Source organism: Oncorhynchus mykiss, chromosome 12 (genome assembly GCF_057628025.1).
Source record: "Oncorhynchus mykiss isolate SJ-2025 chromosome 12, ASM5762802v1, whole genome shotgun sequence".
NCBI lineage: Eukaryota > Metazoa > Chordata > Actinopteri > Salmoniformes > Salmonidae > Oncorhynchus > Oncorhynchus mykiss.
In genome coordinates, this window is record NC_143033.1 from 89,651,425 (window position 1) to 89,668,501 (window position 17,077).

Here is a 17,077-nt window from a genome sequence, read left to right on the forward strand (position 1 = left end):
AATGATTCTACCGCCGTAGCGATGAGAGGTAGCGGATAACTAAATCCCACTGTGATCGAATTTAGACCTCGATAATCAATGCACGGACGCAGTCCTCCCTCATTTTTCCTCACAAAAAAGAAACTCGAGGAGACGGGTGACATGGAGGGCCCAATGTACCCCTGTCTCAGAGATTCCGTGACATACAGTGGGGCAAAAAAGTATTTAGTCATCCACCAATTGTGCAAGTTCTCCCACTTAAAAAGATGAGAGAGGCCTGTAATTTTCATCATAGGTACACTTCAACTATGACAGACAAAATGAGGAAAAAAAATCCAGAAAATCACATCAAAATCACATATGTTTTTATATGCTACATAGGCTGTAGTTTAGGTATGCGATCTAGTGAGAGAAAGGGAACTGCAAGGTTTTCAGTGAATTTATGTAAATCCTTTGATCCTGCGCATTTTTATATTGTAAAAAGTTTCTTATTTTCATACAGTTTCATATTGTAAAAATACAATGCAAAATTACAACTACATAATGTGTAAATACCACAGGAGGTTGGTGGCACCTTAATTAATTGGGGAGGTCAGTCTAGTGGTAATGGCTGGAGCGGATTAAGAGGAATGCGATAAGATGGTGTCCATGTGTTTGATGCCATTCAATCGCTCCGTTCCAGCCATTATTATGAGCCGTCCTCCCCTCAGCAGCTTCCACTGATAAACACCATACTAAATGCAGAAGACACATTTCAGTTGAATGCATTCAGTTGTACAACACTAGGTTTCCCCCCTTTCCCTACTGACCCCCCCCCCCCCCCCCTTTCCCTACTGACCAACTCTTTTCTCTGTATACATCAAGGATGTCTTGCTGCTGGTGACTCTGATCCACCTCAACACAGAAGACACCATTCTGTATACTTCTGGCCCTTCTTTGGACACTGTTAACTAACCTCCAGACGAGCTTCAATGCCATACAACTCTCCTTCCGTGGCCTCCAACTGCTCTTAAATGAAAGTTAAACTAAATGTATGCTCTTCAACCGATCGCTGCCCGCACCCGCCCGCCCGTCTAGCATCACTACTCTGGACGGTTCTGACTTAGAATATGTGGACAAGTACAAATACCTAGGTGTCTGGTTAGACTGTAAACTCCCCTTCCAGACTCACATTAAGCATCTCTAATCCAAAATTAAATCTAGAATCGAAAAACATACCCTTCGAAAAACTGACTCTCCTACCGATCCTTGACTTCAGCAATGTCATTTACAAAATAGCCCCCAACATTCTACTCAGCAAATTGGATGTAGTCTATCACAGTGCCGTCTGTTTTGTCACCAAAGCTCCATATACTACCCACCACTGCAACCTGTATGCTCTCATTGGCTGGCCTTTGCTACATATTCGTCGACAAACCCACTGGCTCCAGGTCACCTATAAGTTTTTGCTAAGTAAAACCCCGCCTTATTTCAGCTCACTGTTTACCATAGCAGCACCCACCCGTAGCATGCGCTCCAGCAGGTATATTTCAATAGTCACCCCCAAAGTCAACTCCTCCGCCTTTCCTTCCAATTCTCTGCTGCCAACGAATTGCAAAAATCACTGAAGCTGGAGTCTTATATCTCCCTCACTAACTTTAAGCATCAGCTGTCAGAGCAGCTGACCGATCATTGTACCTGTACATAGCCCATCTGTAAATAGCAAACCCAATTACCTCATCCTCATAATATTATTTTTTCTCCTTTGCACCCCAGTATCCCTACTTGCACAGTCATCTTCTGCACATCCATCACTCCAGTGTCTAATTGCTAAATTGTAATTATTTCACCACTAAGCCCTATTTACTAATCTTACTTACATTTGCACACACTGTATATAGAGTTTTCTATTGTGTTTTTGACTGAACGTTTGTTTATCCCATGTGTAACTCTGTGTTGTTTGTGTCGCACTGCTTTGCTTTATCTTGGCCAGGTCGCAGTTGTAAATGAGAATTTGTTCTCAACTGGCCTACCTGGTTAAATAAAGGTGAAATAAAATAAATAACAATGATGAGTTGATTATTTTAATCAGCTGTGTAGTGCTCCAGTACTGAGTTTGGGAAACCCTGTTCTCAGTGGTGATTTTAACATGTAAATCGTGGTGGGGCAAACTCCCAAAGAATGTTTTAGATGTGTGCCAGCAAAGCCACTACACAACATTAAACAATACATTAACTGCACTATAACAGTGACAAATAGTGCCCACAAACTTTTAGGGCCTATATAAAGATGTTCCAACAGCAGAGCTTTCTTTTCAGGACCATGGAGTTAATCCTTACCACAGCTACACCTGGCTATCAGGGGAGTCTTGTCTGGCAATGAAACAGATATTCAACCTCATTTACTGCCTTTTTAAGAAACATAGCGGATATGGCTGACTTGCTTAAACTAATGTGGTTTCTACTGAAAATTGAGATGTACAAACTATGGTATAAGGGAATGAAGAGCGGATAAGAGGCAATACGTAATTTCAATTAAGACATGAATGAGCAAGCTAAGACTTTGAAATGTACAGGACAGAATTCAGAACATGGGCCGTTCTTACAGTATTCTCCCTGTACACCAAGTCAGAACTGTAGGATAAATAAAGGAGGTATATAAGCAGACAATGAAAGCTCTTTTGCCCCGCCGTGTACACTAGCATGTGGTGCCATGCGGTGAAACACCGCTTCCCATTTATTTTCAATGGAAGAAAAGCCTTGGGAAGCGGAGAGGGTGGGGGACCGTTGGGTGGCATAAATGTGGCGTGGGAGGGTGTAAAAAGTTAAACATTTCCCAACTTGATGCAAATCACCTTCGACGACCACTGGGCGATGACCAATCATATCGAGTGGTTCCCATGACTAATTTGACGGTATGCGACCCTAGGCTGGAGACATTCTTCAGCAAAGATGGCTGACAAAAATACTAGGATGGAAGCAAATGTAAGTAATTAAAACGTCATAACGAATCATGCAAAAAATGTACAGTTGAGAGGAATATGTTAGTTAATATATAGACAAAGTTACGAAAGTCGCTATTTAGCAGGCTAGCTGACTAGCTAACGTTAACCAGCTAGCTAACATTATTATCCTAGCCACCTAGCTAGAATTCATAACATAACATAAGTTTTGCAGATTTTGTAAAATATTGTAAATTTAGCAAATTCATAACATATTGTATGTTTTGCAAATTCCTAACATATCATACAAAAGGCGTGATGGACAGCCACAAATTAATACATACCATACCATACGAAACGTAACATACATTCTAAATTGAGTGTCTTGGATTTACTTGCTTACTAATACAAGTACTGTGTACATTGTAGGGCACTGCCTGCAAACTCCCTCCATTGGCGAGTGTGCAGAGCAGCCCCCAAACAAGACTTGTCTTGAGGCTACCCCACATACCATAGCCTTATGGAATACGGGGTCCTCGATTTGCTGTATCAAGATGAAACAGCAAGGAGGACGAGAAGTGAAAGTAGGGAGAGGAGGAAAAGGAGATTCAAGACCATTGGCTCGAGGTCCTCTTCCTCCCTCAGCGCACATCAGCACCCGATGACAAATACATGGCCTGCACCCATGGGGGGTGGCAGCGCCAAGAGGGACTGGTTCAATGGGAGGAAACTATGAACAGCACTGATCTCCCTGGGAAGATGGAGTGCTTCACCGCCTACATATTCCAAAAAGTATACGTGTCTGTGGCATGTTCAGTTCCGGCGTTGAACGTAACGTCTCTACTGTTGGCTTACCAGGTCGATTTGTTACAAGAGATGAGCATTCTCTAAGTCAAAGGCACAGCCAACCAGGGCCAATGGGACAAGATCTGCGTCATTGCAGATCTCAACTTCCAAGCCTCCAGAGGCTGTGGGTGCACCATGAGTCTTATGGCGCGCGGGGGAGAGAGCCTTGTGGTTCAACTTGTCCAACCTCTCGTACAAAGAAGAGGCAGATTTCCTTGATGTTCCCATAGTACCGAATGAACTGTTGCTGCCATGCAGCAGAAGTGCAAACTCGGCAAGAATGAAGGTGAAGCCTTCAACTTCTGCTTGCCCAGTAGACCTGGGTACTGTGGTAACCCGGTCTCCCCTTCCACAAGCCAGGGCTTCAGGGTTTTGCGTAACTCAAAACCCCCAGAAATGCAGCAGGCAGCTAACCCACAGTTTGGCTCTCCAAACAGAGGCTGACAGTAGGGGAAGCGGTCCTTCGTTGCTACCACATCAGTGTCCTGCAGCCTGAGTCCCTTAGGGTGAAAGAAGTGGCTTCTGAGGAGCATCCAACAGTTCACTCCTTGTCCTGGCCTGCCTCCTCTCGGCTGGAGCACAGACTCTCGCCACGTACGCACTTTTAAAACCCTGCCGCTCATATAGAGCAGCTAATCTCTATGCATCCGCTCACAGGGAAGATGGGGGGGTCTCACCACCAGTGCCATAGCTCTCTCATCAGCGCTTTCACAAGCAATCGAGGCAGGAAGACAAATTGCCAGTTGCCACCAAGCACTGTCCCCAAATCCCAGTGTTTTAACACTGTGCTTTGTAATACAAAAGTATGTTGCATCCAGGCATCTTGCCTAGGGTACAGAGCAAAAATATGACACTGGTTTGCCAGAGTCATCAGACTTGTAGGCGACTAACCGCAAGAGCAGGGAACTGGCATTCCAGCCCTGGGTCTTGTACATAGTCATAAAGGGGTACAGACTTCAGTTCTCTATGAAGCCACCTGTTATCAACAGAGTTCTGGTTTCAATAGCAAATGGTGACTCAGACTGCATAATTGCGTCATTTCCTCTCTATTAATCAAAGGGGTAGAGTAATACCAGTGGCAGAGAGCCATCTAGGCTTTTACTCCCGGTACTTCCTGGTCCCTTTTGGACATACGGTTGGTTCCTTAATAGCTTCCTGAGGAAGTTCACGTTCCATATGCTTACTATCAATATGCTGTCTTTCTCTATTTGTCGAGGCAACTGGTTCACTTCAGTCGACCTCAGGATGCTTCTTTTCACATAAATATTCTGCCAGCACACTGGAAGTTTTTCAGGTTCGCCTTTGAAGGCACAGCCTATGAATACCTTACTGTTCCCTTCGGGCTAGCCCGAGCTTCCCGTACATTCAGCAAGTGTGTATATAGCACCCAAGTAAGCGGTACGAAACACGGCTTCCCTTGTAATCCACCTCAACGAGTTATGGTTCAAGATCAAACAGAAAAAGAGCTGTTTGATGCCCACACAGAGAATAGAATAATGGGTTCTCTCTCTTACCGGGCTACGCTATCGGACGGCCACATAATATTGTTCCAACAGTGCCTCTCCCTGTTCAACCGTATCCCTAACCTTAACCCTTACCCATTGGAATGACTGCAACTCTGGATCAGAAGGTTATGTGTCTGATCCCAGTTGTTTTTTTATTTTGGGTTTTAACCCTATCCCAAACCTTAACCCTTCCGCTAACCATTCGTTATGAATGCCTAAATTTAATCCTTAGCTTCAAAATTTGATGTTTGGAGACATGGAACGATACAGAGCAGCAGGACTAACTAAAAAACGTTAAAATGTTACATTCGGAACAACTTTGAAATTTGACATTTGGAGAACGTGGATGAATGTCTAATTCTGCAGTGAGACTGTTAGACCTTGTTGGGACAGAGAATACGACTGTGGTGGCATACATCAACTGCCAGGGTGGCACTCACTCTCTGCATCTACACAGAATAGCTGTCAAGATTATTTTGTGGAACAGGGCACAACTACTTTCACCACACGTGAGTCATGTCCCAGGCGTATTGCATGTGAGAGCGAACTTGTTGTCCAGAGGGAATCCCCTATACAGGGATTGGAGGCTTCATCCCCAGGTGGTGAACCAAGACTGGGAGAGATACGGTCTAGCCAGCATAGATCTTTCGCATCGCACAAAAACACGCACTGCCCGTTGTTCTTTGTGATAGCAGGAAATGTACCACTGAGATTGCATATACCAGCACACCCTTGGCCAAAGGTAATGCTCTATGCAAGGAATTCGGTAAAAGGCGGCACAGCCCGCAGATCACTTTCCAAATATTAGGAATTCAGTTGGGGTCACTGACAGTCACTCAATTAGCTCATGTCAGCAAGTTAGCCTAGCCAGCTCTGGTAAGTAACAATCACTCAGATATCATACCAACATACCATAAGTCAAGGCAAAAATATGTAGAATTTCAGGAAATTTGCCTAAAAACGGCAAACATTTCTCTGCACCCTATGGCAAAATGTGTAGAATTGCAAGGCATTACCTGTAAAACTGCAAAATGCTCCCTCAGCCACATGGAAAAATGTGTAGAAACGCATCAAACTTGCTTTAAAACTGAAATATTTTCTCTACGACTCTCGTCAATCTCTAAGATTGCAGGAAATGAACGTTAAAAAGTCAAAATTTTGGGCTTAGGGCCCCCAAAAGCCTAGGGCCTGACTGCATGTGTGGGTATGGATTTGTAGAATTGTAGAGGACACGCCCCACTCAGAGAGAGACACAGCTTAATGTGAGTTCTCACATCTTTCAACATGTTTTTTACAAAAGGATAGACTTGGAGTTAGATGAACTTGGATTTTTTGGCAGGTACATATGCAGGATGCTCCTCTCCGCAGCATGGCCTTCGCTCCAGATTTTGACCACAATTAACTGTAGAGATTACTGCTTCCAAGGTTTTCTTTTTTCAAGCTACACAGAGGGTGCTCTAGCAAGCAAACAGCAGAGACCTGAGGACACCATTCCAACCTGGAACTGAGCTCCCAGGCTTGAAAGGACAGACCAGATACAAATACAATTAGCACTAAGGTGTGAAGTAAAAGGGCTTTTGGTCCAACCAGTGCCAGGAGTCTTTGAAGCGTCCTCTGAAGCCCCCTCCTGCTGTTCAAAGACCATTCACTGGCATTTTCTACAAGGAATCTGCCTCCAGAAATAAAGGCTTCTCCCAAGGTGGTGTGACACCTACTCCTGTTGCCTGCTGCACTGCTGCTTGGATTCCACCTGGCGATCTGTTCACCGTCTGCCCTGGCCTGTCTCCCCCTGTCTGGTACAGGTACCTCCACCACATTCACCCCTCTCTCCCTGGCCTGTCTCCCCCTGTCTGGTACAGGTACCTCCACCACATTCACCCCTCTCTCCCTGGCCTGTCTCCCCCTGTCTGGTACAGGTACCTCCACCACATTCACCCCTCTCTCCCTGGCCTGTCTCCCCCTGTCTGGTACAGGTACCTCCATCACATTCACCCCTCTCTCCCTGGCCTCTCTCCCCCTGTCTGGTACAGGTACCTCCACCACATTCACCCCTCTCTCCCTGGCCTGTCTCCCTCTGTCTGGTACAGGTACCCCCACCACACTCCCCTCTCTCCCTGGTCTGTCTCCCCCTGTCTGGTACAGGTACCTCCACCACATTCACCCCTCTCTCCCAAGCTTTCGCTCGCCTCCACCACACACGCACTGTTGGTGCGAGTGACTCTGACCTTAGAATGGCTAGCCCCAAGTCGTTATATATATATTTTTTAATATTGTGCATTGTTCTATTTGCCTCATGACTCCTGCGTACTTTGTTGACTACAAACTTTCTTTATCAAACTGTGGGACAGACTATGTTTGTTCCAACACTCGGGACTCTGACTCTGTATTGGTTACACAGACTTTTGGCCTCCCATCCTATTCTAACCTCTCGTCGGCTTTGTATTCATCTTACCTGATCAATCCAGATGTGTTGGTCATTACTGAGATGTGGTTAAGGAAGAGTGTTTTGAACACTGATGTTAACCTTTCTGGTTATAAGGCTTTTCGGCAAGACAGATCTTCCAAAGGTGGGGGAGTGGAAATCTTTACCAAGGATCACCTTCAGTGCTCGGTTGTCTCTACCAAGTCTATCCCCAAACAATTTGATTTGCTGGTTTTAAGCATTAAACTTTAAAATAGCTTTTTGTTGACCGTTGTTGGGTGGTATCGTCCTACATCAGTGACAGGAAGGTTGCAAGCTCAAAATCCTGAGCTGACAAGGTACAAATCTGTCGTTCTGCCCCTGAACAGGCAGTTAACCCACTGTTCATAGGCCGTCATTGAAAATAAGAATTTGTTCTTAACTGACTTGCCTAGTTAAATAAAGGTAAAACATTTTTTACAAAAATTTAGCACCGGCCTGTACCCTATCTGCCCTAAGCTCTCTCCTGGCCCCTTACACCAAGTCTGATTTTGTCCTGCTAGGTGATCTAAACTGGGACGTGCTTAAACAACCTGACCAAGTCTCAAAGCAATGGGACTCCCTTAAAATTTATCCGATTATCACCAATCCCACAAGGTATGACTCCAAACACCCAGAAAAGGCTACTCTCCTCGATGTTATCCTCACAAATAATCCTGATAGGTATCAGTCTGGTGTCCTTTATTTAAAGGTGAAGATCAAGCTGATCCTAACTGTTATAGGCCTATTTCTATTTTTCCCTGTTTATCAAAAATGTTGGAAAAACTTGTCAATAATCAACTGACTGGCTTTCTTGATGTCTATAGTATTCTCTCGGGTATGCAATCTGGTTTCCGCTCAGGTTATGGATGTGTCACTGCAACCTTAAAGGTCCTCAATGATGTCACCATTTGCCCTTGATTCTAAGCAATATTGTGCTGCTATTTTTATTGACTTTGACACGGTAGACCATTCTATTCTTGTGGGCCGGCTAAGGAGTATTGCTGTCTCTGAGAGGTCTTTGTCCTGCTTTGCTAACTACCTCGCTCATGAGTACAGTGTATAAAGTCTGAAAATATGTTGTCTCAGCCACTGCCTGTCACCAAGGGAGTACCCCAAGACTCAAATATAGGCCCCACGCTCTTCTCAAATTACATCAACCAACATACCTCAGGCAGTAGGAAACTCTCTCATCCATTTATATGCAGATGAGACAGTCTTATACTCAGCTGGCCCCTCCCCAGGTGTTGTGTTAAATGCTCTACGACAAAGATGTCTTAGTGACCAACAAGCTTTCTCTTCCCTTAACCTTGTTCTGAACACCTCCAAAACAAAGGTCATGTGGTTTGGTAAGAAGAATGCCCCTCTTCCCACAGGTGTTATTACTACCTCTGAGGGTTTAGAGGTAGTCACCTCATACAAGTACTTGGGAGTATGGCTAGACGGTGCACTGTCCTTCTCTCAGCACATATCAAAGCTGCAGGCTAAATTTAAATCTAGACTTGGTTTCCTCTATCGTAATCACTCCTCTTTCACCCCAGCTGCCAAACTATTCAGATGACCATCCTACCCATGCTAAATTACGGAGACATAATTTATAGATCGGCAGGTAAGGGTGCTCTCGAGCGGCTAGATGTTCTTTACCATTCGGCCATCAGATTTGCCACCAATGCTCCTTATAGGACACATCACTGCACTCTATACTCCTCTGTAAACTGGTCATCTCTGTATACCCATCGCAAAGACCCACTGGTTGATGCTTATTTATAAAACCCTCTTAGGCCTCACTCCTCCCTATCTGAGATATCTACTGCAGCCCTTATTCTCCACATACAACACCCATTCTGCCAGTCACATTCTGTTAAACATCCCCAAAGCACACACTTCCCTGGATCGCTCCTCTTTTCAGTTCTCTGCAGCTAGCGACTGGGAAGAGCTGCAACAAACACTCAAACTTGACAGTTTTATCTCAATATCTTCATTCAAAGCCTCAATCTTTGACACTCTTACAGACAGTTGCGGATGCTTTGTATGATGTCTTGTTGACTCTACCTTCTTGACCTTTGTGCTGTTGACTTTGCCCAATAATATTTGTACTTTGTTTTTGTGCTGCTATCATGTTGTGTTGCTACCATGTTGTTGTCATGTTGTGTTGCTACCATGCTGTGTTGTCATGTTTTGCTGCCTTGTTATGTTGTTGTCTTAGGTCTCTCTTTATGTAGTGTTGGGTCTCTCTTGTTGTGATGTGTGTTTTGTCCTATATTTATATTGTATTTATTTATTTAAAAAATTAATTCCAATTATTTTTGTGTCCAGACTACCCTCACTCTCACTGAAGGGGATATATCACACACAGTGAACACACTCAGCATAGAGATCTTCCATATTGTTATCTATTGGCTGCCTGGGCTCTTACATAATTTAGATATTTTACTTTCGTATTACAGTATCATATGATTTCCCAGAAACAGGTGCAGTTCTCATCAACAGTTATGTGATTTTATCTGTGAAGAAAGGGATGTAGTATTTGCCTCAAGACTGCAGGGTTGCCAGTCCAAGCCTTGATTCTGTCTGTTGTCCTTTGTATAAGATTTTTTGTTGTTGTATTTTTTTAGACTGACCACTGCCTATTCCTCACTATGTGCACTTGGGGAGAAGGGTATATCATTTGGATGCAAACTTATTGAATGTGTTGTTTGTTCTATTAGTTCTATTTATATGTATCAGTCACACATGCTTTTCAGTCCTAGTAATTTTTGTTCTTTGCATTTTACACCTTTTTGTTAACCTCGCGATAGTTCACACACAGCTTCAAACCAGTCGGCACACTTCCTGACCGGTAGATAACGAACAGAGTAGTAAAGGATTAGATAGGAGGGTTTATTTGTTCTTAATGTTTGGTTCTTTTGTCCGTAGACACTCCAGTACAGTAAGTGGCGGCATTCAACGATAACGTTTGTTTGCGGACCGCCATAATATTATAGAAGAAGAAGGTAACGAACAGTTTTGCAAAACGTTTGGATTAGTAGCAAACTACACGATTAACTGTGTTAAAATTAAAATTGTGTGGAATTGAGGAGTAACTCAATGTGTTGCTCGCTTTTTTAGCTAGCAAGTCGTTGGAAATAGCTTTAGCTATTCAGCTAGGCTAACGTTAGTGAAAGTAAACAAACCAAGAAACCCAGCTAACTGTTACTACTAACGCTAGCTGATGTGTCATCAAGGCGCTTTGCTGAAATAGACTTATAAGTGAGCTAGCTAGATACTCGGTATTCATATGTGTGTCTCCATGAGAGGTGGCTAAACTATGTGACATAGCGACATTTATTTATTTGTAAATGTATCCCTCACCCCCTCCTCCCCTTATCCTCTTCTTCCAATTCTTCTGTGCATGATAGAAACCTAACAATGCAGTGCAACAATGTGACAACAATCCCCAAAGGGCTACTGCAGCTTCGAGACAGTTTGAGTAGCATGATGGACAGCCTTTACAAAGACCCCAAGGTAACAAACAGTGCACCATGTATCCTCTTTAGCAACACTGTTAAAAGCTCTTGGTCTAACAGTAACACATGTATTACTTCTTAATAGGACAAAAGGTAATGTGAAGCATGTTCATGACCCTTCTCTCTCTCCTCAATAGGTGGCAGCGCTGATGAACACATCAATGGGGCAGTACCTCAATGGCCACCCATTCTTAGCCCTGGCTGTGTTGGTATTTGGCTCCATGGCCACTGTACCCATTGGGATTTTCCTGACCTTTGCCACTGTTACATTCATTGGTGCCACTGTGGGTTTCGTTTTATTGGAGGGTAAGTCCCTATACTATCTATACAATACCTACTGTCCACTACTACAGTGACAATACACTCTTCCCAGCTGTGTAGTATAACAACTAATCTGAATGCCTGTCTATCAGGGACAATGATGGTGGCTAATACTGAAACCCTTTTTTACTCATGTTTTTCCTTATTATTCCTACCTCCTCCCTCTCCCTCCAGTGTTTCTGCTATCCCTAGGAGGGGTCAGTCTGCTGTGTGTGCTCTCTGCTCTGGCCATCCTCTCCATCCTGGTCTCCTTGGTCCTTGGTGCCTGTTACATTACCTCTTACAATGTGCTCAACTTCTACTACAGCCAGCGGTATCAAAACACACAGCCTGGAGTAAACACACACACACAGAGGCCCTTCATTTGAGATTCTCATTTTCTCCCTCTTTCTTTCTCTTTTTCACCCAGTGTCAGTAGGTACCGAGTCACTAGATTGGAGCCTGCGACAAATATAACAGTCATGGAACAAGATGGGTGTGTTCAACTTGGTTGATGAACAAAAACTCATTTCTAGATATACAGTTGAAGTCGGAAGTTTACATACACTTAGGTTGGAGTCATTAAAACTTGTTTTTCAAACACTCCACAAATTTCTTGTTACCAAACTATAGTTTTGGCAAGTCGGTTAGGACATCTACTTTGCATGACACAAGTCATTGGTCCAACAATTGTTTACAGACACAGATTATTTCACTTATAATTCACTGTATCAAAAATTCCAGTGGATCAGAAGTTTACATAAACTAAATTGACTGTGCCTTTAAACAGCTTGGAAAATTCCAGGAAATTGGCTTTAGAAGCTGATAGGCTTGTTGACATAATTTGAGGTGTACCTGTGGATGTTTTATTTTACCTTTTTTTAAACTAGGCAAGTTAGTTAAGAACAAATTCTTATTTTCAATGACTGCCTAGGAACAGTGGGTTAACTGCCTGTTCAGGGGCAGAACGACAGATTTGTACCTTGTCAGCTCAGGGGTTTGAACTTGCAACCTTCCAACACTCTAACCACTAGGCTACCCTGCCGCCCCATGTATTTCAAGGCCTACCTTCAAACTCAGTGCCTCATTGCTTGACATCATGGGAAAATCAAAATAAATCAGCCAAGACCTCAGAAAATAAATTGTAGACTTCCACAAGTCTGGTTCATCCTTGGGAGCAATTTCCAAACGCCTGAAGGTACCACGTTCATCTGTACAAACAATAGTATGTAAGTATAAACACCATGGGACCACGCAGCGGTCATACCGCTCAGGAAGGAGACGCGTTCTGTCTCCTAGAGATGAACGTACTTTGGTGCGAAAAGTGCAAATCAATCCCAGAACAACAGCAAAGTACCATGTGAAGATCCTGGAGGAAACCGGTACAAAAGTATCCATATCCACAGTAAAACGAGTCATATATCGACATAACCTGAAAGGCCGCTCGGCAAGGAAGAAGCCACTGCTCCAATACCGCCATAAAAAAGCCAGACTACTGTTTGCAACTGCACATGGGGACAAAGATTGTACTTTTTGGAGAAATGTCCTCTGGTCTGATGAAACAAAAGTAGAACTGTTTGGCCATAATGACAATTGTTATGTTTGGAGTAAAAAGAGGAGGCTTGTAAGCTGAAGAACACCATCCCAACCGTGAAGCATGGGGGTGGCAGCATCATGTTGTGGGGGTGCTTTGCTGCAGGAGTGACTGGTGCACTTCACAAAATAGATGGATTCATGAGGAAGGGAAATTATGTGGATATATTGAATCAACATCTCAAGACATCAGTCAGGAAGTTAAAGCTTGGTCGCAAATGGGTCTTGGAGTGGCCATCACAAAGCCCTGACCTCAATCCCATAGACAATTTGTGGGCGGAACTGAAAAAGCATGTGCGAACAAGGAGGCCTGCAAACGTGACTCAGTTACACCCGCTCTGTCAGGAGGAATAGGCCAAAATTCACCCAACTTATTGTGGGAAGCTTGTGGAAGGCTACCCAAAACGTTTGACCCAAGTTGTACAATTTAAAGGCAATGCTACCAAATACAAATTGAGTGTATGTAAACTTCTGACCAAATGGGAATGTGATGAAAGAAATAAAAGCTGAAATAAATCACTCTCTACTACACTTCTCAAAAAAATAAAGGGAACACTTAAACAACACAATGTAACTCCAAGTCAATCACACTTCTGTGAAATCAAACTGTCCACTTAGGAAGCAACACTGATTGACAATAAATGTCACATGCTGTTGTGCAAATGGAATAGACAACAGGTGGAAATTATAGGCATTTAGCAAGACACCCCCATTAAAGGAGTGGTTCTGCAGGTGGTACCACAGACCACTTCTCAGTTCCTATGCTTCCTGGCTGATGTTTTGGTCACTTTTGAATGCTGGCGGTGCTTCCACTCTAGTGGTAGCATGAGATGGAGTCTACAACCCACACAAGTGGCTCAGGTAGTGCAGCTCATCCAGGATGGCACATCAATGCGAGATGTGGCAAGAAGGTTTGCTGTGTTTGTCAGCGTAGTGTCCAGAGCATGGAGGCGCTACCAGGAAACAGGCCAGTACATCAGGAGACGTGGAGGAGGCCGTAGGAGGGCAACAACCCAGCAGCAGGACCGCTACCTCCGCCTTTGGGCAAGGAGGAGCACTGCCAGAGACCTGCAAAATGACCTAAAGCAGGCCACAAATGTGCATGCGTTTGCTCAAATGGTCAGAAACAGACTCCATGAGGGTGGTATGAGGGCCTGACGTCCACAGGTGGGGGTTGTGCTTACAGCCCAACACCGTGCAGGACGTTTGGCATTTGCCATAGAACACCAAGATTGGCAAATTCGCTACTGGCGCCCTGTGCTCTTCACAGATGAAAGCAGGTTCACACTGAGCACATGTGACAGTCTGGAGACGCCGTGGAGAACGTTCTGCTGCCTGCAACATCCTCCAGCATGACCGGTTTGGCGGTGGGTCAGTCATGGTGTGGGGTGGCATTTCTTTGGGGGGCCGAACAGCCCTCCATGTGCTCTCCAGAGGTAGCCTGACTGCCATTAGGTACCGAGATGAGATCCTCAGACCCCTTGTGAGACCATATGCTGGTGCGGTTGGCCCTGGGTTCCTCCTAATGCAAGACAATGCTAGACCTCATGTGGCTGGAGTGTGTCAGCAGTTCCTGCAAGAGGAAGGCATTGATGCTATGGACTGGCCCGCCCGTTCCCCAGACCTGAATCCAATTGAGCACATCTGGGACATCATGTCTCGCTCCATCCACCAACGCCAACGCACTACAGACTGTTCAGGAGTTGGCGGATGCTTTAGTCCAGGTCTGGGAGGAGATCCCTCAGGAGACCATCCGCCACCTCATCAGGAGCATGCCCTCGCGTTGTAGGGAGGCCACACACACTACTGAGCCTCATTTTGACTTGTTTTAAGGACATTACATCAAAGTTGGATCAGCCTGTAGTGTGGTTTTCCACTTTAATTTTGAGTGTGACTCCAAATCCAGACCTCCATGGGTTGATAAATTAGATTTCCATTGATCATTTTTGTGTGATTTTGTTGTCAGCACATTCAACTCTGTAAAGAAGAAAGTATTTAATAAGAATATTTCATTCATTCAGATCTAGGATGTGTTATTTTAGTGTTCCCTTTATTTTTTTGAGCAGTGTATTATTCTGACATTTCACATTCTTAAAATAAAGTGGTGATCCTAACTGACTTAAGGCGGGGAATTTTTACTAGGATTAAATGGCAGGAATTATGAAATACTTAGTTTAAAGGTATTTGGCTAAGGTGTACTTTAACAGTATCATACAATGTTGTTTCTCATAAGTTTAAAGTGTCCCTTTAATGTAATACTCAAGTTGTTTGTTCTCTCCCCTACTTTAAAATCTGTCAGAGAAGAAGATGAAGAAGCCTATGGGAAGCCGAAGGTATAAGGAGCTGCAGCGTCAGTGATGGAGATGGCCTTCTACAGACACAATCGTATACTGATCACTGCACTGCAGTCCTTTCACTGGCAGATAGGGGTTCCTCTAGACTCAAGAACTAGATAGAGTAAAACCTCAGGTTGACTTTTCATTAAAGGCCCAATGCAGCTGTTTTTATCTCAATATCAAATCATTTCTGGCTAATAATTAAGTACCTTACTGTGATTTGTTTTAAATGAAAACAAACAAAAATTGCTTCTTAGCAAAGAGCATGTTCTCAAGCAATAATTGTTTAGGTCTAAGTGGAGAGGGAAAAACTGAAACATATCTGTTATTGTCAGAGACATTTGGAACTCTCTTTCTTATTAGTCTATAAACTCATTTACCGCCAGGTGATGTCAACAGGCAGGCCACATTTTCAGCCCACCAAAGCAGGCTGAAATTTCAGGTGGTCTTTTCAAACAGCTCTTGCACTGAAAGGGCATCATTTTCACAATTGCACAGTATTATTCCAACATCATCGTCTGGAAATATTTATAAAACAGAAAAATCTTTGACTGGGCCTTAAACTAGAAAAGTATCCATTATCCAAACAGCCCAATGGAATCATCACCATTGATACAAGTATTAATATTTCTTTATATGATTCTGGAGGTTGTATAATTTCACCTGACTGAATGTAGGCACATTGATTGTTGATTTATTTTATTGCATTATAGCATTTGTACTAATATCTCTATTTTCTTGATCTTTCTAAGGGTTAAGAGTACAAAGATGTATATTTTATACATAAACATAGTTTAAATTCAAGCTGCTATCGGTTGCTAGTCTGATTGTCAGATGTTACATGCAATGAATGCACCTTGGTTTTTATTGTCCATTTGCAATGGGGAGAGGTTTAAGAACCTGTAATGGTAGAAATGATTTGTTAAACAAAGCCCATTTAGAACATGGCAGATGACCAGGTAGCACTGCAAATAATATACCGGTTACTGCTACATTGTATTTGACAATCTGTGTATTCTGGAAACAATGTGTGCAGTATGCTATAATCCATATTGTACATTTGCCAAAGATTTTATTAAATGTGTTCCTCTAGTTTTGATCCACATAGGATTAATACAGGTCAGTCTTTTAAGTTTCAAATCTGTGGTCCATTTGAAAAGTGGGAGCTAGTTTCTGTTACTAAGATCATGTCAGTTTGTGTGAACCAGAAATGTAAAGTATGCACTAATAGAGATAGTGACTGATTTGTATCAAAAAGTGTTTTTATATGTATTCAATTTAATGTACCTTTTCTCTGAAGATTAGTGGTGAGATGTTACTTTGATGGAATGTTACAAGTAAATCACTTCAACTGCACTAAATTGATTTGCTCTAGAAAGCCAGTGTCTCAATATTGTAAGACATTTTTCTAATGTACAAACGTCATTTGTAATGATTGACCCAGATTTGTAGTTCTGGCCTTGAGCAGTTAAATGTTCTGTATTGTCATGTTTAATGTGGACCCCAGGAATAGTAGCTGCTGCTTTCACAACAGTTAATGGGGATTCTAATAAAATAATACAAGTAATTCTAAGTACTTACCATTTTTTTGCCTAATCCTTTTCTAGCTGTCTGTACATAGGTGGTGTTTCACATTAACAAGGTAAAATTGT

At 43.2% G+C, this 17,077-nt stretch overlaps 1 protein-coding gene across 5 annotated transcripts; it reads left to right on the forward strand.

Annotated features, from left to right (window-relative positions):
- Positions 1-2,878: 2,878 nt before the first annotated feature.
- Positions 2,879-16,998, forward strand: LOC110539018 (lipid droplet assembly factor 1). 5 transcript variants are annotated; one of them, XM_090193975.1, is made up of 6 exons: positions 2,879-2,942; positions 11,089-11,194; positions 11,334-11,502; positions 11,692-11,830; positions 11,927-11,992; positions 15,389-16,998. In XM_090193975.1, exons 2-6 carry the CDS (start codon positions 11,099-11,101, stop codon positions 15,426-15,428), a joined length of 510 nt encoding a protein of 169 aa, XP_090050101.1. In that variant the 5' UTR covers positions 2,879-2,942; positions 11,089-11,098; the 3' UTR covers positions 15,429-16,998. The 5 variants fall into 5 exon arrangements, with proteins under 5 accessions (XP_090050101.1, XP_036794828.1, XP_090050103.1 ...); XM_036938933.2 differs by lacking the exon at positions 2,879-2,942 and adding an exon at positions 10,231-10,683; XM_090193976.1 differs by lacking the exon at positions 2,879-2,942 and adding an exon at positions 10,437-10,529.
- The last annotated feature ends 79 nt before the right edge of the window (positions 16,999-17,077 follow it).

What these genes read in the sequence shown, in the direction of transcription:
- LOC110539018 (XM_090193975.1), top strand. Translation starts at nt 11,099, where the DNA reads ATGCAGTGCAACAATGTGACAACAATCCCCAAAGGGCTACTGCAGCTT. An exon ending in AACTTCTACTACAGCCAGCG is followed by an intron (nt 11,831 to 11,926) that starts GTATCAAAACAC and finishes TTTTTCACCCAG; the next exon opens with TGTCAGTAGGTACCGAGTCA. An exon ending in ACAGTCATGGAACAAGATGG is followed by an intron (nt 11,993 to 15,388) that starts GTGTGTTCAACT and finishes AAAATCTGTCAG; the next exon opens with AGAAGAAGATGAAGAAGCCT.